Source organism: Coregonus clupeaformis, chromosome 13 (assembly GCF_020615455.1).
Source record: "Coregonus clupeaformis isolate EN_2021a chromosome 13, ASM2061545v1, whole genome shotgun sequence".
NCBI classification, from domain to species: domain Eukaryota; kingdom Metazoa; phylum Chordata; class Actinopteri; order Salmoniformes; family Salmonidae; genus Coregonus; species Coregonus clupeaformis.
The window spans coordinates 28,309,657-28,334,721 of record NC_059204.1 but is presented as its reverse complement, the minus strand read 5'-3'; the positions used below and the strand labels follow the sequence as shown (position 1 = coordinate 28,334,721).

Sequence of the window (25,065 nt, the reverse complement as noted above, 5' to 3'; positions counted from 1 at the left end):
CTGAAATGAAAATGGGTGGCCCTCCCTTCAGCAAAATATATTTGACCTAAACCCTTCCTGAATTTTTTTTTTTTTTTAAGTGACCCTCTCCTATACCCAAAATAATAATTAAAACAAAGTGGATAGCAGAAAACATGTCTACAGTTTACCCTCATTTCTTGGACAGACCAGAGCCTTAGATATGCAGTTTTAGAAACTGTTCTTCATTGTGTAAGAATTACATGGCATGGCAATAGCAAGGCCTTTTCTAAACATTTTACATACAATACCACACAAATTACTGAAATGACAGGCTAAGAATGGCCAAAGAGAGAGGCCTACTTGTTCGTTTTATCATATTTCTCCAATGCCAAATCAGTGTGTCTTGTTTGCAACGAAACTGTCCCTGTTAGCAAATAATTAAATCTGAGACATCATTAGGATTCACAGCTTGGTACTTTCAAAAGTTATGCCTACCATTCCACCCCAGACAGAGTATGATGCAGAAAAATGTAAGCTTTAACTTCTGGCTACTCTTCTTTCGTGGCTTAGCCCAACGACAGAAGGTCACAGGTGTTTATTTAAAAGAGGTCTGGGTTTAAACATCTTCTATTGTACAGAAAGTGAATAACGTAATCAATTGATAGTGACAGAATTAGATTACTTCCCAAGCAAAGTAAAATGTTTTTCTCCTCGGCTATAGAAGGTTGTAGCTCAGCCTCTGAATGTCAAAGAAATGAAACAATTATATCCCCATATGCATCTGAGCCACATGCTTCCCGAGAATTTTACAGCTTGTTTCTAGCATAAAGCATCGCGGACCAAAGCGCTGTTATATATCACATTATATAATCGGATCCGTTTTATTTTAATCAAAGTCTTCAGCTAACAAGGGTTAGGCCTGTGCTTTTTGCCATATTCTTTAATAAAAAGTAGGACTATGGCATACCCTCTCATACCCGCTTAATTCGAGTCTTGGTTTTAACTTAACAGCCCTTCACTGCCATGGAGGTAGGCTATTTAAAGAGTGCATAGTGGGTGGAGGAATTGACACACAAATCTATGGATATTTCGTCTGTCCAACAGGTAGGCCTAGCTCTTATTTCTTAAATAGGAAGAACTAGGCTCCAACACATAAACCTCTTGTCGTTAGTAAAGTCTCATTAAAACGAAGATGGTTGAAATGATTTATGCCTACTCGAATGTGCCTACTTTCATCACCATGAGCTGTCCATTTCTGATTGATTGTGCTGCGGCTACTGCTTCAAGTTTCAGCACCACAATGTAAGTTACTCTAATTTGGCTTATTGTGAGGTCAATAACTCTGATAAATAGGCCTACATCACGGGCAAGAAACATACTGTTTTTAATAAGATAAATTATAGTAGTAGCAAGCGATCAAAGTTGACCTCTGGTCTTCTTCTCATCTTCGGCTCTCCTTATCAAACTGAACAAAACATAGGCTATAGGCTAGTCCCCACTCAAGACTAAGGCTAATCAACAACAACAAAATCGGAAGAGGCCTTTGACTCTCCTCCTGAACTGCCATCATAGGCCTACACAGCACAGCCATTGGTTAGGCAGCACACCAAAAAGTATTTGATCAGCAAGAGCAGAGCAGGGCTTAGGGTTGGAATATCCATTGCAGTGTGTAATGCAGCCTAGTTTTATTTACACCATCCCAGCAGCTATCGTAGAAATATAACTTTGCTCTGTGTTTCTTCAAGCATGCACTTGATAGCCTATAGGCTATGGGTCATATGATTGAGACCACACTAAATAGCCTATAGGTGCACTTGATATTGCTCACCCAGTGGAGAATCAGAGATTAGGGGCAGCATCTATACATAGCCTAATAAGCAACTAATTCTAAAACACTGAGAAATATTGACATTTCATCAATTACAAATTACATGACCCTCTCCTGGACTGAAATTGAAAAACATGACCCTCCCCCATTTTCTTCCAGGTACCCATTATGTAAATGTCGATCCGTCCCTAACATGTATTGACTCAGGGGTGTGAATACTTATGTAAATTATATATTTATGTATTTCATTTTTAATACATTTGCAAAAATTTCTAAAAACATGTTTTCATTTAGTCATTATGGGGTATTGTGTGTAGAAAAAAAATCTATTTAATTTATTTTGAATTCCACTAACAACAAAATGTGGAATAAGTCAAGGGGTATGAATACTTTCTGAAGGCGCACTGTACATACAATCATCTACTGAACTCAGGCATCCCAAATATCAGCATGTGAAATGTCTCCCTGTTTGTTGGTTTCCTGGCTTCATACAGGCTTGTGATTCAGCTAACTGAGCGTGGACCCAGAGGCTAAAGCGATACGAACTGAACAGGCTTACTCAAGCTGTGTTCCTGGCCTTTTCATGATGTCACCTCCCTCACAGAGAAATGTCTCTGCGTCAAGCCAATTCTCACCCCGTGGTTGGAGCAAATGTTCCCACTGCAGCAAGGCCAGGGGCGAGAAGGACACAGTCACACAAATTACTGGTTGCTGTTTAATACACAACACTCACAGTCGTAGTACACTTCTGTAGCCAGAATATTCACTGGACCAGCTACCACCACCCCCAGTAGCTTGAATATGAGATCTCAGTCTCTGAAATGTACTGCATCACACAGGTGTTGCCATCCTTGTATGTATTGTGTACGTCAGTGCAGAATCCCATTTAGTTGTATGTCCGGTTTGCTACCGTAGGCCTACGCTTAGCGTGATCTCCTCTGGTAACCATGGGAGTCAGATGAAAGGTACTTTGCAATGGGAAGTGAGCTAGTGGTTGGTCTATTCTAGCGTCTCTCTTTCCCTTGGTTTCTAGAGTGACGTGCCAAAAAAATCATGTTTTTTTTCTCAGACATTCAGTGGCTCATAATAGGCATTTGTTGTTGTTCACAAACAAATTGGGTAGCATTCCATCAGAGATGCTAAGGAGGCCAGAGGACATGGGGAGATGCCTCACTCCAATACCACTTAATTAGAGCAACACAGCTTCTCTCCATATAATAGGTAACATATTACGGAAGAGATACAGCAATAACTGTTATTAACAGCTATTAAGTATGAATCTGTTCAAGTTGTTTCAAACGGTCTAAACTAGTCAAATGTACTTCAGGACATTTTTATTTAGAAATAGCAAACTTACGGTTTGGTGGAAGGAGGAGAACATTTAATTTATTCACAATATAACAAACGTCAAGGAATTCAAAATTCCAAGCAACAAATGAAGCACTCTCCACAAGGCAAACAAAACACAACACAGAGAGGCGACAGTCAGTCAGACACAATGAAGAAAGCCAGAGGAAATGAAAGTACAAAGGCTCATTGTCATCACAAGACTGGGATTGATTGAAAACCAATGAACGTGTCATTCATTGTGATCATCTCTCGCTCTCTAATCGGGTCTCTGTCTCAGTTACAAAACCCTACCCCCACTAAACAAACAATACCTCTTTCAAAACATCGAAACACCCCTTTTCTGGGATATTGAAAAAACACTTTTTGACAAATGGATAAAAATAAGTGATAAGTTAAACAATAATGCATGTTTACATACATAACAGGAAATAGCATGGGTCTGTTAAAAGCAAGAATGTGCACTTCTGTTGGTGCCATTTTGCATCTCTGTTCCCTACTATTGGCCTTTCGCATGCCTCAGGAATTCCTTTAGGCCATTTAAACAAGAAGGCTCTGAGGCAGAGCCCCACTCACTTAAAGTTTGTTTACCAAACTGAAATGGACATCACCGTAAATCTCCAGAGAAATGTTTAGGGTGAGAGTTGAGCACATCAGAATATTTTGTGTATATTGTTTGCGTTCTCTTCTCTCCAATCATTTGACATTTCACAAAATAATTAACACCGTTCTGTTGATGAACAGTACATTGAATGTATTTTTTGTTGTTGCTCAAAACTGGATTTTCAGTTCTGCTACCATCAACGCCTGAGGAAGTCCTCAAACGGAAGATCCACACATGGGTGAACGTGACCTTCTTCAAGCGGATGCCACACACTGTGTAACAATGATCGAGTTTTAATAATTGGGTCATTGTGACATAAACTACATGACCAAAAGTATGTGGACTCCTGGTTGTTGAACATATCATTCCAAAATCATGGGCATTAATATGGAGTTGGTCCCCCCTTTGCTGCTATAACAGCCTCCACTCTTCTGGGAAGGCTTTCCACTAGATGTTGGAACATTTCTGCGAAGACTGGCTTCCATTCAGCCACAAGAGCATTAGTGAGGTCGGGCACTGATGTTGGGCGATTAGGCCTGGCTCGCAGTCAGCATTCCAATTCATCCCAAAGGTGTTCGATGGGGTTGAGGACAGGGCTCTGTGCAGGCCAGTCAAGTTCTTCCACACCGATCTCAACAAACCGTTTCTGTATGGACCTCGCTTTGTGCATGGTGGCATTGTCATGCTGAAACAGGATAGGGCCTTCCCCAAGATTTCCCTTCGCTGGAACTAATGGGCCTAGCCCGAACCATGAAAAACAGCCCCAGACCATGATTCCTCCTCCACCAAACTTTACAGTTGGCACTATGCATTAGGGCAGGTAGGCTTGTGTGCGGCTGCTCGGCCATGGAAACCCATTTCATGAAGCTCCCGACAAACAGTTTTTGTGCTGACATTGCTTCCAGAGGCAGTTTGGAACTCGGTAGTGAGTGTTGCATCAGTAGTGAGTCGTTGTTGCTCCTAGATGTTTCCACTTCATAATAACAGCACTTACAGTTGACCGGGGCAGCTCTAGCAGGGCAGAAATTTGACGAACTGACTTGTTGGAAAGGTGCCATACTATGATGGTGCCACATTGAAAGTCACTGAGCTCTTCAGTAAGGCCATTCTACTGCCAATTTTTCTATGGAGATTGCATGGCTGTGTGCTCGATTTGGCCGAATCCACTAATTTGAAGGGGTGTCCACATACTTTTGTACATGTAGTGTATGAGGAGAGCAATACAATTTTAATCTGTGAATTAATAGGACTGGGAAAACAAACAAGGACCAAAAGAACACAAAGCAAAGACACGGTGCTGTTACGCAACAGGAAAAGGCTCCTCTCATCCTAATCCCCTCACCATGAACACAGACCTGCTGGATCATCATTGAGCACAGAATAATCACAGCTTTCTGTGCTTTCACCTGGTCAAATATTCAATAGAACTGAAAAACAAAACGACGATATTAATCATAGCAGAAACGGAATTCGACATCACACAAGACATTCATTATTATGGAAAATTAAGATTTATTGTAGTGCAGTTCCACACAAGTCAAAACAAATAAATACGCTGCCTCATGAGGAGGGCTTTTGTCTGGGGAAGGCCAACACAGGGACTCCATATTATTAGAGCGAGAACAGATTCACTGCTTCTAGAGTGCTGTGAGACAACCATCTGGTGGAGATGAGGTAGAGGACCGACAGGGAGTTCTTGGACATTTCATTTTTTATAATTTCAAGTAAGCATAGTTTGGGAGATCCAAAGGATATTTCAAGCAAATAATCTGGAATGGAAAATGTAATTGAGACCACAAGACATAATGACATCTGTAGCCTAAATAGCAATGGTAATACTGTACATAAATCGGCCTCGATGAATGTGCTTATGTACCATATAAAACCCCATAATGCGGAAAATTCCTCTACAAATCAGTTGAAAAAATAACATTGGCTGGAGTAAGGCTTAGCTTTTGAAATACGTTTTTTCAAAAGAAAACAGAAATGTACAGTTACATATCAAAGTGCTTTTTTCATTCACCTTTTTGGTTTTTATCTATAGTGCCTTAATTTTAAATGCATAAAAAAAAAAAAGTGAGATTAAATCTACCACCTATTTTGACTGAGATATACAGCATTTAGCACCCTCTTCCAGGCTAGCTTCAATCACCAAGCTCAGACAGACAGACACATACAGTCCAGTATGACTGATGATCAAGACCGCAAGGCCAGAATACAATCCTAAAGCTTATTATATCGGGGGGGGGGTTGGTTTAAGTCGCAGGAGGAGGTGAAAAGTAAGGACATCAAATTAAAGTGATAAAAGGTGATGTACAGGACATTCCACATTGTAGTCCTAACTTCAACACCCCTCTAAAAGGCACGCATATATTCCTTATACTTATACATATGGACAGATGGAGTCTTAGGGACTCTTTTTTTTAAAGACATCCATGTGATTGTGCTGGCTGGTAACAGCCCAGGATGGAGGAAGCAGCGGGGATTCAGGCCTCTATAAACCCAGAGAGGTGATGGATGGCTGGGGGAGATGAGAGAGTAGGATGGGGACCTAGTGGTGCTCCTCATGGAGGGAGGGTGTTGAGCAGGGACTCCAGCTGCTCTTCCCCCAGACGCTGCCTCTCATCTAGGTCCTTCATCCTGATGAGGAGCGAGGCCTTGGTCTGGACAAAGCGCCGGTAGTCCTGGAGCTGCTCGGCTGTCAGGCAGCGAGACAGGAAGTTAGACACCATCCGCTCCCGTCTGTCCAGGTTGTCCTTCAGGTCTTTGGCATCCTCCCGCTGCTTACACAGCAGACGGTGACGGTTGTCCAGAGAATCCTGCCAAGGTATTAAAAAAGGTTGGATGAAATTAAGCACAACATTCCCTAAATGTTTAATCATTATCCAATGTGTACTAGTAGTGTTTTTAGGAAGGCATTTTGCTGCCTGCTGTTATGGAGAAACTGCTAGTCAAGTTAGTTCATGTTGCAGTTTCACAGTAAAGTGGTGCAGTACTTCTTTTTGTCAACAGAGGGCAGGGCAGATAGAAATGTGCATCGAAACTGGTTGAGTTTCAGTGACTCATTGAAAATACCAGCACTGCTGATAGCAGCAGAAAATACAAGGCACTAAAACACGCTCAATACACAGGATGGTCAATGTGATATTCACAGAAATAATTCAACTATGAGCCTATTGAATGCACATCTGAAGATCCAGAGCAACAATAAAACATAATAATTTAGCATTGGTACTTAAAAATGTGAACCACACAAAACTAGAACATCTAGCGAGAAACTTAATCAGATGCTTACATCAGATGCTATACACTGCAATCTAATCATAACATCTTATAAACCATTCTGACTGAAAAGTACATGGCATATCCAGCTGAGAAACACAGTAAAAATGTTAATTACAAAACATAATAATGGCAATCAATAAATACATAATTATATGGTAATACAAAATGTATAATCCCTCTCGATTACGCAAACTCCAAAAATCAAGAACACAATTGCTCAGATAAGGTGCTATTATAACTTTTTCAACCAGCATGTTTGATCCAGAGTAAACATCATAACATCATGCTTATGAGTGGTTCAAAGCATGACTACAGTCTCTCTCACTTTCTCCTCTGAGTCGGTGTGCTGGTCCACGGTACTCAGGGCGTTCTGCACGCGGGCTAGCCGGGCGGACAGACACAGCAGCAGGCTGACCACACGCTCCAGGTCTCCTACGAACAGGCCATAGCGCTCCAGCTCCACGGGCGTACATCGCTCCCGAACCAGGGCCTCCACGGCCTCGCCACGCATCCTGTTCTCCTCCACCTCCACCTGCAGGGCACTTCGGGGCTCCCCCAAGGCCTGCAGACGCTCCTCAATACACGTCACCAGCAGCCTCTGTAGGAAGTGGAGGGAATTGGTGAGTTTGAGAGAGAGCAGTATACATTACAATAGTCTGCTTGTGGGTGTGTGATTTGTGCAGGAGAAAGAGAGGAGACATCAGGCTCAAAACAAACAGGATATGAGTCTGACAGTTTCTGGCATCTCAATAATCTAGTCAGACATTAAGCTGATGCCAAACCTAGTTAAACTGCATCCAGGGCACAGTTTTCAAAATGTTTTATCCAGAATTATACGGATTCTGTCATTCTCTTTTTTGCTATTCAGGATCAGATCGATCTGGCGTTTTGAGTTTGAGAAAATAATCAGATGTGATCATTCTGATCCAGCTACCACATGGTCCTCTGTAGCTCAGCTGGTAGAGCACGGCGCTTGTAACGCCAAGGTAGTGGGTTCGATCCCCGGGACCACCCATACACAAAAAAAAATTATGCACGCATGACTAAGTCGCTTTGGATAAAAGCGTCTGCTAAATGGCATATTATTATCAAGATCACAGAATCCTGATTTTCAGTGCTTTGAACAGGCCTCCACCTCGCCATCTACTGGACAGGTTGTGGTACTACTTCCCTACTCTCATAGGGAAACAAAGCTGAGTAAACCACATGAATAAAGGTTGATAAAAAAAAAAAGACATTCAACCCTGATTAAAACTCAGATTGGATTACCAAATCTTATTCCTATCCAGATGATAAGAATATAACTTTTCAGTTTTGAATAACCCAATTCTAACCTTTAATCCTATCCGATTGCAGAAATCCGATCAGATAACTTTTGAAAAACTGGGCCCTGATGATATTCAGATCACATGAGGTTGGCGACTGGAGCAGAATAAGTGGAATGGTACATCAAACGCATGGTTTCCATGGTTTCCAGGTGTTTGCTGCCATTCCATTTGCTCCGTTCCGGCCATTATTATGACCTGTTCTCCCCTCAGCAGCCTCCACTGATTCAGATGACATATTCAACTGGCAGAGATCAAGCAAATACACTTCTATTACAAAAACCCATAATGCAGAGCTGAAAAGCAATAATGACCATGTTCTCTGTGACATCCGCCTTGCTCAGTGGCTCTGGTTGGGGTTGGACTTTCTCATCAACAGGAGATGTGGGAGGTGCTTCAGGATCATCCACTGTTTCAGAGCTTTATGTAGAGAGAGAGAGAGATAGAGAGAGAGAGAGCGAGAGAGACACACACACACACATTTGAATGACGATATTGATGTATATGGATGAGATATAGAAAAATGTATGCACTCACTAACTGTGAGTCGCTCTGGATAAGAGCGTCTGCTAAATGACTAAAATTTAAATTTTTACATTTAAATTTTTGATCAACCTTGGAAAAATGTTAATGCGTCTTTAGCCATGCATTTGTCTTTACATGGACACGTGTCTTTTAATCTAACCGCAATTTGTAAGCAGATATCCAGGTGCAGTGATGTAACAGGTTGTGGCTATCAGTCACCTGAACCTGTACAGTACAATGTAATAATGAGATAATCACCTGTCAGCAGCATGCAGTGTCTTGCTGCTGTCTCTCCGCTCCTGCTTCTTCTTATAGTGCTCCTCCATCAGCAGAGTGTCTTCTGACAGTAGCTGCTCCATCAGCATCAGCGCCGTCTTACGATTGGTCAACGGGTACAGCACCCGAGCCAGCGATTGGTTCGCTGTGACCACCTCCTCTACCAGCTCCTCCCACTTTGGCTCCTCAGTGGTGGGTGTCTTTTCTGGGCACTCTGTCTCTCCTGCTGGGGTCTCCACCTCCCCCTCCCCCGTTTCCTTTTCTTCCTCTGGTTGCTCGCCCTCCCCACTCTGGCAGGTGTCAGTGTCAGGGACTGGCGTGGTGGAGGAAGTTGTAAGGGGCTCACAAGCTGCTGGAGCAGGGGCTAGCGTTGGAGTCTCTCCCTCTGTCAGATTATCAGAAAGCGCTGGGTCCTCGTCCTCCTCTTGGCTCCCTGGTTCAGGTGGTGTGACCCAAAGAGTGGGGTCTGTGGTGACTCCACAGCTCAGGGAGACTTCCTGAGAGGCCTCGGGCTGAGAAGTCTCACTGGGCTCGTCCACTGACTGCTCTCTCTCCACAGAGTGTTGTACAGGAGGGGCAGTCTTCACTCTGCTGGAATAAGAGAGACATTAGAAAATGGAATTATCCAAATAATATCAACAGTGATAAATAGCCATTGTTCCCTTATACAGTAACACTGATTTAATGATAAGAATGTTGTTTGGAGAGCGAGGGTCACTTTATCATAATATAGTCACATACTTGGAGCCAGTCTTGCTCTCGCCAGTGCCCCTGGGATGGATAGGTATGGAGGGAGAAGTTGAGGTGGACTTGACCAATCTCTCACTGGACTCCTGACCGTTAGGGGACGGTGGTAGTGGGACGTCGCAGGAGATCCCAGTGGTCTCTACCTCATCTTTAACCAAAGGGCCAAAGTCGTATGATCCAGGGGACCCATCTGAGCGAGCCCTGACCTGAGACGAGGTGCTCGATACTGGGGAGACCGACGCACTGGACTCCCTGGTGCTTTTAGTAATCTCCCTACTTTTCTCCCTACTGCCCAGCTGTGGTGCAGAGTCCTGCTTGAAGAGGTGCTTCTTCTGGGTCTGCCCCTGGGCTTTCTCCTGGCCCTCACTGAAGAACGATACGCTGCTTTTTTCCTGGCCTGGTCCTGGGGCCCCCTGCCTGCTGCGGAGCTGGTCCAGCTGCTCAGAGCTCTTACTGAGGACCGAGGAGCTGCTGACCTGGGACACACCCAACTCCTCCAGGGACTTCCCCCGCTGGACCACCATCCGGACCCGCCGACCCATCACCCGGACCCGCTGACCCTCAGGGGCTGACATCCCCTGGTCTCTCCTTATCACCACACTCTCCTCATCCACTGGCCTCGGAGTCTGAGCACTGAAAAGTTATACAGAGATTGTGATGAGATTGAGATGCTTTGGAGACTTACGTTCCTGGTATGCCTTTATCTTACCCCAACCATAGCTGATGAAAAAAAAAACACTTGTTTAAAAAAAAGACTCCCTGAACATAGCTGTAATGAAGTTTTATGTTTTGTCTACATACTTCTCAGAATGGAATGTTGGCACGGTATATGAGTGTTCACTTTCAGTACTGCAATAAATCACGTCTGAGCAAACATCCGTGTTCAACAGCATGGTATACAGTAAAATCTTACAGGCGCAGACACTCCCACTTTCACAATAAACGAGTGAGGGCAAAATACCTGGAAGTGTCCATAGTATTGACTGGTGATGCATCATTCATGTAGTTGTGACCCTGTAGCCAAACATACCAAGAATCAGCATTCATAATACCCTTTGAACCTTTATTGTGGTACATTCAGTAAAGTGACATGGGCCTCTATAAAATTCAATACAATTCTACAAATCCTATTAAATTATTTAAAAAACAATCATATCAAGCGTTCTGATGATGAGGCTTACCTGAAATGCATGGGGTGTTGAGGTGAAGCGGTTTCTGAAGAACTCAGGTGGTTCTGGTTGGTCCAGAAGACTCTCCACAGAGGCAGACTTCCCCTGAGAGGGGCTGGGTGACTCTCTCCAGCTAGCCTGGTGGGGATGACCTCCGGCCTGAGTGGAGCCAGAGCTGAACTGGGCGTACTTCTTGGAGCTGGAGGTCGAGTCCAGGACACATCCAGCGGAATGGGGCCTGTACAGCTTTTTCTTGGGGCCTCCTTTATTTCCAGACTGAGGCTTGGGACCCCAGTCAGCTGGCTTCCCAGCCATGGAGTGCCTCTGGCTGGGGGATTGAGAGGCTTGAGGTGCTAGAGGGGCTTGAGGGGCAGGCTGCTGGGGCTCAGCCACCTTGTGGCCCGTCTTGCGCTCCATGTAGGCCACCAGGGCCTTGTGCTGGAGGTGCTTCAGGGAGGTCTTGGAGAGGCTGGAGGCGGACAGGGCCCTGCCTTTGGTCTCAAAAATCTTCCTCCTAGCCGCCACCAGGCCCTGTTCTCCCAGCTCCTCCTCCTCGCCTGAGAGTACTAGCAGGCCTCCTTCACCCAGCTGGTTCAGCTTCTCCGGCTCTGAGTAGCACAGCTTCTTCTGCTCTGGAGTCAGACGCCTCCTGCCCCCGATACGAGCCAACTGAGGCTGGGCAACATTTGCTGGCCTCCCCTTCTCCTTTTCACTGTCCTTCACCACCACGCTCTCTTTCTCTTTCTCAACCTCCTTCAGCGTTTCCTTTATGTTCTCCTTATCTGTCCCCTCAGAGTGTGTTGGGGAGGGGGTGAGTGTGTCTGCTGAGGTCTCAGAGTACTGTGAAGAGGAGACAGTGTGAAGTACCGTGGGCCTGAGCTCAGGCCTCTGCCTCACTCTGTGGGGCCAGGACAGCTGCAGGTCACTCCTCTTAAAGGAGGTCTCCCTGAGGACCTTATCCTGGGCGCCCTTCAGTTTCTCCTTGTAGTACTTCTTGAAGGAGTCGTCCAGTGTGTTGCAGGGGTGGGCGATAGCTTCCATGCTCTCCTCCTTGGATGTTTCACCCTGTGGTGTCGTATCACTACAGCTAACAGGGGCTTGCCTTTCCTGATGAGCAGCATTGAGGCCTGCATCATTACCTTTCACACTGACCTCAATGTCCTTTTTGGGCTTCAAATTCAAATTTAGCTCTGCCCTGTTGGCTCCAGTGAGGTGGTACAGTAGCGGGGTGTTTTCCTTGTTGATCTTCTTGCTGGCAACGTCTCCTAACGACCGACTCCTCCCTGTGTTGACTTGTTCGTCTCTCTTGTGGTGGGTGACCTGCTCCATGGTGATTGGTGGAGGGACTTCCTGGTTGTGGGAGTTTGATAACGGCGGACAGTTCGCCTCTGGGCCGCAGTAGAAAATGGGGTTGTTGGGGATGTGATGCCTGCCGATCTCTCTGCTCTGGACCTTGAGACTTTGTTGTAAAGCATCGAAACTGCGGGAGCGCTGGTTTAAAATGTGAGAGGGGCCATATGAAATCCTACTCTGAGTCTGTTTCGCCTCATCTTGGCTTCTGGAGTTTACATCTTGACTCTTGGTGTAAAACTCCCTGACATCGGTTGTTGTGGTGTCATGGATGCTGTGGTGCCTCTGTTGGGTGTTCCTGAACATGTTGTCCATGGTGCTGTGCAACCTCTCCCTCTCCACTGGCTCGGACACAGGGCTCTCACTGCCTGCCTCTGACACACACAGAGAACCATGCTTCAGACTGGACTCTGACGACTTACAAACACCTGTAATGAAGTAAAACTGGCCCTTGTGCTGGATGCTGCTGTTGACCATGTTCTGGCCCACATGCAAGGGGATGGCAGACCGCGGTGGCTCCGGCAGGAGGGACCCGTGCGTCTCTTGCGCCCTCTTACGCTGACCCTCTGAATGGCCGCCACCGCTGCTACCGGCCTGCTGATTAGGGTGCTGCTCAGGCTGACTCGTGCAAGGGGGTGATCGGCTTAAGATGTTTGCTGAAGTTTGCTGCTCAGGGTTCTTATCTGTGTGGTCAGAGTTGACTGGGTCCCTGTGATAGGGCTGTGAGGCCCGGCGGCCATAGACTAGGTCAGGCCTGAGACAGGCAGCATCAGGATTAGCGGTCTGGGGTCGTGGAGGTGACCTGTCTGCCAGCTGGCCCTCGGGACTGTGCTGCGCCCTGCAGCTCTCCAGGTTCCTGGTGGCTTTGAAGCTGTTCAGGCGGTCGGGGGGCGGAGGCGGCAGAGGAGGAGGGGGTGGCAGTGTTTCCTGATTCTGATCACAGTACTGTGCAGCACTCAGGCAGCCATTGTTGTTGCGGTTGTGACGATACTGGTTTGAGATGGCCTCCATGGAGCGGTAGAGCTGATCCATGCTCTTGGCGTCAGAGTCGAGGGCGTTGGGGTGGTAGATGGCCTTCACATACTTCAGGTCGGCATAGTGGTGCTGGAGGTCATCTGGAAGGAAGGGGGAGGGGTAGTCTGGGGCGTTGGAGCCCCCAGAGAAGGAGCTGTAGGCCGAGTCGCCCTTGCCATGGTGGTACGTGAACTGGTCGATGCTGCTGGTGGACTTGGTTCGGGAGAGCCGACTCAATGGTAGGCTCAGAGGGTGCAGGTCCAGGTTGCTCATTTTCTCAAAGTTTAAATTATAGGAATCCATCTGGCTTTGGAAATGGAAGCGTGGACACAGGTGAAATGGAAGTGGCACCGACACATTCACCTTCAGTCTTTCACTTCTGAGAATTCAGGTCATTTTATGCCTTCTAAGCTTCTTCAGTAGTGTGCTTCTTCAATAACTCCTGAAAAACAAAGAAAAGCAAATGTTATTTACCATGCTCCTTTTTCTCCTACAGCTGGGAGGTGTGGAAAACCCAACCAAAATATAAATATCGTTTTTTTCTTTCCAACAAAAACTCATAGGAAATGAGCTGCTTTCTCAGCTTAGCTGACTGTGTTGACTACTAATACTATGTTTGTGTTAGATTCTCAACATGGCATGTCAACTGGGGCAACAACACTCAACACCCACTTGATCAAAAAGGTACAACCACAGAGCCTTTAATCTACACGCAATTAAGACATTCTCAGAGGATTGCAGGGTTTTTCTGCATAGAACATGTTTAATAATATTACAGATATATATATATATTTTGTGTGTGTATTGGTGTACCAAGCACTTGGACAGGACACGTTTCTTTCAGGGGTGCAGTGTTTCTCCTATATTCATTTAGCAGTGGCGGGCAGCTAAATCGTTGCCGGCACTCCAAAACATATGATTTTTACATGTTGTCTGCCATCTGCCTGGTACAGTTGAAACCGGGATTCATCAGTGAAGAGCACACTTCTCCAGCATTCCAGTGGTCATTGAAGATGAGCATTTGCCCAATGAAGTCGGCTACGTCAAGACCCTGGTGAGCATGATGAGCATGCAGATGATCTTCCCTGAGACGGTTTCTGACAGCTTGTGCAGAAAATCTTCGGTTGTGCAAACCCACAGTTTCATCAGCTGTCCGGGTGGCTCGTTTCAGACCATCCAGCAGGTGAAGAAGCCAGATGTGGAGGTCCTGGGCTAGCATGGTTACATGTGGTCTGCAGTTGTGATGCCGGTTGGACGTACTGCCAAAAATCTCTGGTGGACATTCCTGCAGTCAGCATGTCAATTGCATGCTCCCTCAAAACTTGACCTGTCGGTGGCATTGTGTTAGAGTGGCCTTTTATTGTCCCCAGCACAAGGTGCACCTGTGTAATGATCATGCTGTTTAATCAGTTTGATATGCCACACCTGTCAGGTAGATGGATTATCTTGGCAAATGAGAAATGCTCACTAACAGGGATGTAAACAAATTTATGCACAACATTTGATAGAAATAAGCTTTTTGTGCATATGGAACATTTCTGGGAACTTTTAGTTCAGCTCATGTAACATGGGACCAACACTTTACATGTTGCGTTTATATTTTTGTTCAGTATATACAGTGCCTTCAGAAAGTATTCAGGCCCCTTGACTTTTTAAACATTGTTACGTTACAGCCTTATTCTAAAACTGATTAAATTGGTTTTTTAACTCAATCTACACACACACACACAATACCTCATAATGACAACGCAAGAACATGTTCATAGACATTTTTGAAGAAAAGAAAAAATGAAAAAAATGAAATATTACATTTACATAAGTATTCAGAGCCTTTACTCAGTACTTTGTTGAAGCACATTTTGCAGCGATTACAGCATCGAGTCTTCTTAACGCTACAAGCTTGGCACAACTTGTCACACCCTGGCTCTGGGACTCATTATGTTGAGCCAGGGTGTGTTCATTCTATGTGTGTATTTCTATGTTGGTAATTCTGTTGTGTTTATTTCTATGTTGGCTAGAGTGACTCCCAATCAGAGGCAACGAGTGTCAGCTGTCGTTGGTTGTCTCTGATTGGGAGCCATATTTATACTGTCTATTTTCCCTTTGTGTTTGTGGGTTCTTGTTCCGTGTTCGGTCATTGATACCGTGGACTTCACGAGTCGTTTCTTGTTTTGTATTGTGTTTACACTTTAACTAATTAAAGTATGTTTGTTCATCACGCTGCGCCTTGGTCTGTTCCTTATGACGATCGTGACAGAAGAACCCACCATGCAACGACCAAGCAGCGTGTCCAGGGGCAGCTCTTGGGCTGGACATGGGAGGAAGCGCCGGGAGAAGAGACGGTGGAGGCGCGCCGTAGAGAGGAGCAACGACGTGTTCAGGGTCGTCGTCGGGCGGTCGAGAGGCAACCCCAGAAAATTTTTAGGGGGGGGCACACGGCATGGACGACGGGACTGACGGAGGCAAAAAAGGGGCGGATTCTGGAGGCCACCAGGTTACGGATACACCGCCCTGTACGTCCTGTGCGGATGCCTCACACAGAGTGTGTGAGGGTAGGCATTCAGCCAGGACGGGTTGTGGCCGCTCTTCACTCCAGGGCTCCTATCCGTCTCCACAGCCCGGTTCGGCCTGTCCCTGCTCCACGCACCAAGCCTACGGTGTGCGTCGCCAGCCCAGTCCGGCCAGTCCCTGCTCCACGCACCAAGCCTACGGTGTGCGTCGCCAGCCCGGTCCGGCCTGTCCCTGCTCCACGCACCAAGCCTACGGTGTGCGTCGACACCCCAGCCCGGCCTGTCCCTGCTCCACGCACCAAGTATACGGTGCGCGTCGCCAGCCCGGCCCGGCCTGTTCCTGCCACTCGCACCAAGTCTACGGTGCGCGTCGCCAGCCTGGCCCGGCCTGTTCCTGCCACTCGCACCAAGCCAGGGGTGCGAGTCGTCAGCCTGGTAAGGCCCGTCCCTCCTCCACGCACCAAGCCAGGGGTGCGAGTCGTCAGCCTGGTAAGGCCCGTCCCTCCTCCACGCACCAAGCCAGGGGTGCGCGTCGTCAGCCTGGTAAGGCCCGTTCCTCCTCCACGCACCAAGCCAGGGGTGCGCGTCGTCAGTCCAGCACAACCCGTGCCTGGGTCACCGGTGCCTGGTAAGGTACCGGTCAACTGCTCCACTATGGAGCTGAAGCTAACCGCTCCTGCAAAGTCCAGTTCGGCTCCTGCCGGCGGGGCCAGACTGGATTTGGGGCGCTATGGGGGGTGTATTGGAGGGTGGTGGTCAAGGCCGGAGCCAGAACCGCCGCCGAGGAGGTATGCCCGCCCAGCCCTCCCCTGTTTTGTTTAGTTGAGGCGCGGTCGCAGTCCGCGCCTTTAGGGGGGGGTACTGTCACACCCTGGCTCTGGGACTCATTATGTTGAGCCAGGGTGTGTTCATTCTATGTGTGTATTTCTATGTTGGTAATTCTGTTGTGTTTATTTCTATGTTGGCTAGAGTGACTCCCAATCAGAGGCAACGAGTGTCAGCTGTCGTTGGTTGTCTCTGATTGGGAGCCATATTTATACTGTCTATTTTCCCTTTGTGTTTGTGGGTTCTTGTTCCGTGTTCGGTCATTGATACCGTGGACTTAACGAGTCGTTTCTTGTTTTGTATTGTGTTTACACTTTAACTAATTAAAGTATGTTTGTTCATCACGCTGCGCCTTGGTCTGTTCCCTATGACGATCGTGACACAACTGTATTTGGGGAGTTTCTCCCATTCTTCTCTGCAGATCCTCTCAAGCTCTGACAGGTTGGATGGGGAGCGTTGCTGCACAGCTATTTTCAGATCTCTCCAGAGATGTTCGATCGGGTTCAAGTCTTGGCTCTGGCTGGGCCACTCAAGGACATTCAGAGACTTGTCCCGAAGCCACTCCTGCGTTTTCTTGGCTGTGTGCTTAGGATCATTGTCCTGTTGGAAGGTGAACCTTTGCCCCAGTCTAAGGTTCTGAGCGCTCTGGTGCAGGTCATCTTTCCCTCAATCCTGAATAGTTTCCCAGTCCCTGCCGCTGAAAAACATCCCCACAGCATGATGCTGCCACTACCATGCTTCGCCATAGGGATGGTGCTAGGTTTCCTCCAGACGTGACGCTTGGCATTCAGGCCAAAGAGTTCAATCTTGGTTTCATCAGACCAGAGAATCTTGTTTCTCATGGTCTGAGAGTCCTTAAGGTGCCTTTTGGCAAACTCCAAGCGGGATGTAATGTGCCTTTTACTGAGGAGCGGCTTCTGTCTGGCCACTCTACCATAAAGGCCTGATTGGTGGAGTGCTGCAGAGATGGTTGTCCTTCTGGAAGGTTCTCCCATCTCCACAGAGGAACTCTGGAGCTCTGTCAGAGTGACCAGCAGGTTCTTGGTCACCTCCCTGACCAAGGTCCTTCTCCCCCGATTGCTCAGTTTGGCCTGGCGGCCAGCTCTAGGAAGAGTCTTGGTGGTTACAAACTTCCTACATTTATGAGTGATGGGGGCCACTGTGCTCTTGGGGACCTTCAATGCTGCAGAATTGTTTTGGTACCCTTCCCCAGATCTGTGCCTCGACACAATCCTGTCTTGGAGCTCTACGGACAATTCCTTCGACCTCATGGCTTGGTTTTTGCTCTGACATGCACTGTCAACTGTGGGACCTTATATAGACAAGTGTGTGCTTTTCCAAATCATGTCCAATCAATTGGATTTACCACAGGTGGACTCCAATCAAGTTGTAGAAACATCAAGGATGATCATTAGAAACAGGATGCGCCGGAGCTCAATTTCGAGTCTCATAGCAAAGGGTCTGAATACCTACAGTGGGGAGAACAAGTATTTGATACACTGCCGATTTTGCAGGTTTTCCTACTTACAAAGCATGTAGAGGTCTGTAATTTTTATCATAGGTACACTTCAACTGTGAGACACGGAATCTAAAACAAAAATCCAGAAAATCACATTGTATGATTTTTAAGTAATTAATTTGCATTTTATTGCATGACATAAGTATTTGATCACCTACCAACCAGTAAGAATTCCGGCTCTCACAGACCTGTTAGTTTTTCTTTAAGAAGCCCTCCTGTTCTCCACTCATTACCTGTATTAACTGCACCTGTTTGAACTCGTTACCTGTATAAAAGACACCTGTCCACACACTCAATCAAACAGACTCCAACCTCTCCACAATGGCCAAGACCAGAGAGCTGTGTAAGGACATCAGGGATAAGATTGTTGACCTGCACAAGGCTGGGATGGGCTACAGGACAATAGGCAAGCAGCTTGGTGAGAAGGCATCAACTGTTGGCGCAATTATTATAAAATGGAATTAAATTAATTACTTAAAAATCATACAATGTGATTTTCTGGATTTTTGTTTTAGATTCCGTCTCTCACAGTTGAAGTGTATCTATGATAAAAATTACAGACCTCTACATGCTTTGTAAGTAGGAAAACCTGCAAAATCGGCAGTGTATCAAATACTTGTTCTCCCCACTGTATGTAAAATAAGGTATTTCAGTTTTTTTGTTAACATTTCTAAAAACCTGTTTTTGCTTTGTCATTATGGGGTATTGTGTGTAGATTGATGAAGATTTATTTTTATTTTTAAATAAATGTTAGAATAAGGCTGTAACCTAACAAAATGTAGAAAAAGTCAAGGTTTCTGAATACTTTCCGAATGCGCTGTATATAATAATAGTAATAATAACAATAAGAAGGAGATCTAGAAAAAGGAGCGTTATTTTTATTATAAATATGATTTTTCGGACAATTTGGAACAGTGTAAACAACAGTAAATAAATTATAAATAATACCAGAGAGGCTGTTCTAACAAACAAAAAAGTGTAAAGCCTTTATGACAGCATAGCAAAGATTAAAAACAGCCACATCTGTGAAATTGTTTATCCGACATGTTGCCTGAGGCTTGGTGCTTATGGAATCAGTAGGCTATTAAACAAACACTCAAACAGGCAACAGAAGCAGGATCTGTCTTATTTCTGTAGATATATATGGATGATTTATAAAGCCAGGCACATGTAACAGGTCCTAAATTATGTCACCATTGCCCTCGAATCTAAGCAATGTTGTGCTGCTATTTTTATTGACTTCACCAAAGCTTTTGATACGGTAGACCATTCCATTATTGTGGGCCGGCTAAGGAGTATTGGTGTCTCTGAGGGGTCTTTGGCCTGGTTTGCTAACTACGTCTCTCAAAGAGTGCAGTGTATAAAGTCAGAACATCTGCTGTCTCAGCCACTGCCTGTCACCAAGGGAGTACCCCAAGGCTCGATCCTAGTCCTCACGCTTTTCTCAATTTACATCAACAACATAGCTCAGGCAGTAGGAAGCTCTCTCATCCATTTATATGCAGATGATACAGTCTTATACTCAGCTGGCCCCTCCCCAGATTTTGTGTTAAACGCTCTACAACAAAGCTTTCTTAGTGTCCAACAAGCTTTCTCTGCCCTTAACACCTCCAAAACAAAGGTCATGTGGTTTGGTAAGAAGAATGCCCCTCTCCCCACCGGTGTGATTACTACCTCTGAGGGTTTAGAGCTTGAGGTAGTCACCTCATACAAGTACTTGGGAGTATGGCTAGACGGTACACTGTCCTTCTCTCAGCACATATTAAAGCTGCAAGCTAAGGTTAAATCTAGATTTGGTTAATTTATAGATCGGCAGGTAAGGGTGCTCTCGAACGGCTAGATGTTCTTTACCATTCGGCCATCAGATTTGCCACCAATGCTCCTTATAGGACACATCACTGCACTCTATACTCCTCTGTAAACTGGTCATCTCTGTATACCCGTCACAAGACCTACTGGTTGATGCTTATTTATAAAACCATCTTAGGCCTCACTCCCCCCTATCTGAGATACAGTGGGGGAAAAAAGTATTTAGTCAGCCACCAATTGTGCAAGTTCTCCCACTTAAAAAGATGAGAGAGGCCTGTAATTTTCATCATAGGTACAAGTCAACTAGGACAGACAAAATGAGGGAAAAAAATCCAGAAAATCACATTGTAGGATTTTTTATGAATTTATTTGCAAATTATGGTGGAAAATAAGTATTTGGTCAATAACAAAAGTTTCTCAATACTTTGTTATATACCCTTTGTTGGCAATGACACAGGTCAAACGTTTTCTGTAAGTCTTCACAAGGTTGTCACACACTGTTGCTGGTATTTTGGCCCATTCCTCCATGCAGATCTCCTCTAGAGCAGTGATGTTTTGGGGCTGTCGCTGGGCAACACAGACTTTCAACTCCCTCCAAATATTTTCTATGGGGTTGAGATCTGGAGACTGGCTAGGCCACTCCAGGACCTTGAAATGCTTCGCGACGAAGCCACTCCTTCGTTGCCCGGGCGGTGTGTTTGGGATCATTGTCATGCTGAAAGACCCAGCCACGTTTCATCTTCAATGCCCTTGCTGACGGAAGGAGGTTTTCACTCAAAATCTCACGATACATGGCCCCATTCATTCTTTCCTTTACACGGATCAGTCGTCCTGGTCCCTTTGCAGAAAAAACAGCCCCAAAGCATGATGTTTCCACCCCCCATACTTCACAGTAGGTATGGTGTTCTTTGGATGCAACTCAGCATTCTTTGTCCTCCAAACACGACGAGTTGAGTTTTTACCAAAAAGTTATATTTTGGTTTCATATGACATTCTCCCAATCCTCTTCTGGATCATCCAAATGCACTCTAGCAAACTTCAGACGGGCCTGGACATGTACTGGCTTAAGCAGTGGGACACGTCTTGCACTGCAGGATTTGAGTCCCTGGCGGCGTAGTGTGTTACTGATGGTAGGCTTTGTTACTTTGGTCCCAGCTCTCTGCAGGTCATTCACTAGGTCCCCCCGTGTGGTTCTGGGATTTTTGCTCACCGTTCTTGTGATCATTTTGACCCCACGGGGTGAGATCTTGCGTGGAGCCCCAGATCGAGGGAGATTATCAGTGGTCTTGTATGTCTTCCATTTCCTAATAATTGCTCCCACAGTTGATTTCTTCAAACCAAGCTGCTTACCTATTGCAGATTCAGTCTTCCCAGCCTGGTGCAGGTCTACAATTTTGTTTCTGGTGTCCTTTGACAGCTCTTTGGTCTTCGCCATAGTGGAGTTTGGAGTGTGACTGTTTGAGGTTGTGAACAGGTGTCTTTTATACTGATAACAAGTTCAAACAGGTGCCATTAATACAGGTAACAAGTGGAGGACAGAGGAGCCTCTTAAAGAAGAAGTTACAGGTCTGTGAGAGCCAGAAATCTTGCTTGTTTGTAGGTGACCAAATACTTATTTTCCACCATAATTTGCAAATAAATTCATAAAAAATCCTACAATGTGATTTTCTGGATTTTTTTTCCTCAATTTGTCTGTCATAGTTGACGTGTACCTATGATGAAAAGTACAGGCCTCTCTCATCTTTTTAAGTGGGAGAACTTGCACAATTGGTGGCTGACTAAATACTTTTTTTCCCCACTGTACCTACTGCAGCCCTCATCCTCCACATACAACACCCGTTCTGCCAGTCACATTCTGTTAAAGGTCCCCAAAGCACACACATCCCTGGGTCGCTCCTCTTTTCAGTTCGCTGCTGCTAGTGACTGGAACGAGCTGCAACAAACACTCAAACTGGACAGTTTCATCTCCATCTCTTCATTCAAAGACTCAGTCATGGACACTCTTACTGACAGTTGTGGCTGCTTCGGGTGATGCATTGTTGTCTACCTTCTTGCCTTTGTGCTGTTGTCTGTGCCAATAATGTTTGTACCATGTTTTGTGCTGCTACCATGTTGTGTTGCTACCATGTTGTTGTCATGTGGTGTTGCTACCATGCTGTGTTGTCATGTGTTGCTGCCATACTATGTTGTTGTCTTAGGTCTCTCTTTATGTAGTGTTGTGGTGTCTCTCTTGTCGTGATGTGTGTTTTGTCCTATATTTTTATTTTGAATCCTCCGTCCCCACAGGAGGCCTTTTGCCTTTTGGTAGGCCGTCAATGTAAATAAGAATTTGTTCTTAACTGACTTGCCTAGTTAAATAAAGGTTAAATAAAACATTTAAACAGTTAGGCTATTGATCATAGACCTAATTATAGTCCTCTCGCCTCACATTTCTTAGACAATTAAGGCAAGGGCTGTTTTCTCATCTCCTAACTCTGCTGTTGTCTACGCCGCGTTGTTCTCAACACCAATATTCTGGTTAACTTTGCTGTTAGGCACATAGCAACATGGTCTAGGAAAAGGCCCCAATTCAACAGCGCACTGATGTGTTCAGAACCGCAGACAGCGCCTGCTATCGAATGCAGGAGAAAGTGCATTTGTTATAAAATTACATTTTTATTGGTGTTGCACCATTGTTCCTACATAATATAACCATATAGCACATCAATAGCACGTATTCGAGTGATGGACTGTGCCATCCCCACGGTCTCCACAATGGATTAGTCCAGTCGGACAGGCGTGAATCAGAGAGGTATCTTGTACACCATAAAATAAAATAAAATGTTTTTGCTACTTCTCGACTAAAGAAATCTCGGTTGACCAACAGCCTATCGACCAAACAATCGACCAGTCGACTAAATGGGGTCAGCCGCTACTAAATTCATATTTGGGAAACACTGCACCCCTGACAGAAACGTGTCCTGTCCAAGTGCTTGGTACACTGTAACACTGAGAAAAAAACACTATCTGTAATAATTAATACAAATCTGAGTTCACCCTTTACTCCATTGATCTGGAATTTCTCAGGGAGAAAGACTCACTGTTCCACTGTCAGGATGACTTTAACTATTAAGTTCTCTAATGGCACTAAAGTCTGAGTTGGGAGGGCTCAGCCTCAGAGAGGAGAATCTGCCTTTTCTTGGCTAATCACGGAAATGGAGGGCCGGGGACTCGAAAAGTTAGCAATTAAGGGGCTCAGAAAAGAACAGTTCTACTGCTTAGTTTTTTTTGCGATGCAAAGATATCGACTGCATGTTTTCATATAGCATGAGGGAGGACCATGAATGTTGACAGAAGTAACAAGTAAAGGTAGACCTACCAATTCGTTATAGTGTTTTTACTGATATCAAGTTTATGAATTTTTAAGTGATTAAAACGTGTAATTCTGTTACCAAAATCGGTAACGGAATTACAGAAAAATCTGTAACAGAATTACTGCAATTGAATTGGCTACAAATCATAATAGTCACAAACCACAGTTGGGTTCAACTCATAACTGTTTTCTTTCTCTTTCAGTCATCTGGTGGTCAAAGCAAGACTGTGAAAACAGTCTGGACAACCCCTCCCTCGCACTCTCTCTCCTCTCTTTCTCCAGTTAATGTCACCTCTACCAGCTCTTAATGACACCTACCATGACACCTACCCTCTTTCTATTTACTGTAACAAGCATCCTCACCCACTGAGCACCGACTGACACCGGACGTCCATAGATGATGTTGAAATTTGGTCAGTCTGCTCTGGCAGTACCACATCTGAACCAATCATCGAAATCTATGTTTCACATGTTTGGACAGCACAGTACAGTAAACAGGTTTTTTTCTGGATCAAAAATCGGGTTTAGGTGGTGGGCGTGGCGGGGGCAGGGCCAATGGTGCAATTGTTGGCCGCAGTGACAGAATGTTGCTGTTTTAAAGCTAATCCTGCAATTCTACACATTTTTGCCATGTGGTGGAGATAAAATGTTGCAGTTTAAAGCTAATTTCTCAATCATAACAAAATCAATGGGGCCTCATGCCATTACAAAAATACTCCTGAATGCATAATATTTTTGAATTTTTCATTCTCCAAGACTGTCTAGCTTTTATTTTGCTGCTTGTTATTTCTCAAAGATTATAAAATATATAGGTCCATTATCTTTTCGACATACTTTATAACTGCTTTTAGTCATTTAAGTTTACACTGAAAACGTTGTTCCCCCCCAATTATTATTAATGTGTGTATATATATATATATATATATATATATATATATATACAGTGGGGAAAAAAAGTATTTAGTCAGCCACCAATTGTGCAAGTTCTCCCACTTAAAAAGATGAGAGAGGCCTGTAATTTTCATCATAGGTACACGTCAACTATGACAGACAAATTGAGGAAAAAAAATCCAGAAAATCACATTGTAGGATTTTAATGAATTTAATTGCAAATGATGGTGGAAAATAAGTATTTGGTCACCTACAAACAAGCAAGATTTCTGGCTCTCACAGACCTGTAACTTCTTCTTTAAGAGGCTCCTCTGTCCTCCACTCGTTACCTGTATTAATGGCACCTGTTTGAACTTGTTATCAGTATAAAAGACACCTGTCCACAACCTCAAACAGTCACACTACAAACTCCACTATGGCCAAGACCAAAGAGCTGTCAAAGGACACCAGAAACAAAATTGTAGACCTGCACCAGGCTGGGAAGACTGAATCTGCTATAGGTAAGCAGCTTGGTTTGAATAAATCAACTGTGGGAGCAATTATTAGGAAATGGAAGACATACAAGACCACTGATAATCTCCCTCGATCTGGGGCGCCACGCAAGATCTCACCCCGTGGGGTCAAAATGATCACAAGAACGGTGAGCAAAAATCCCAGAACCACACGGGGGGACCTAGTGAATGACTTGCAGAGAGCTGGGACCAAAGTAACAAAGCCTACCATCAGTA

At 45.2% G+C, this 25,065-nt stretch overlaps 1 protein-coding gene across 3 annotated transcripts in view; it reads right to left on the bottom strand.

Annotated features, from left to right (window-relative positions):
* Positions 1-5,232: 5,232 nt before the first annotated feature.
* Positions 5,233-25,065, bottom strand: part of LOC121579208 (protein Shroom3) — a 52,203-nt gene continuing 32,370 nt past the window's right edge. For 2 of the 3 annotated variants that reach the window (XM_041893591.2, XM_041893593.2), the window contains exons 2-8: positions 11,080-13,873; positions 10,860-10,912; positions 9,893-10,531; positions 9,134-9,742; positions 8,665-8,770; positions 7,351-7,623; positions 5,233-6,559 (exon numbers count right to left, since the gene is read on the bottom strand). In XM_041893591.2, the coding sequence (XP_041749525.1) occupies positions 6,305-6,559; positions 7,351-7,623; positions 8,665-8,770; positions 9,134-9,742; positions 9,893-10,531; positions 10,860-10,912; positions 11,080-13,734 (4,590 nt within the window). In that variant the 5' untranslated portion in view covers positions 13,735-13,873 and the 3' untranslated portion in view covers positions 5,233-6,304. The remainder of the gene's footprint in view (positions 6,560-7,350; positions 7,624-8,664; positions 8,771-9,133; positions 9,743-9,892; positions 10,532-10,859; positions 10,913-11,079; positions 13,874-25,065) is intronic. The other variant, XM_041893594.2, reaches the window with a different exon arrangement.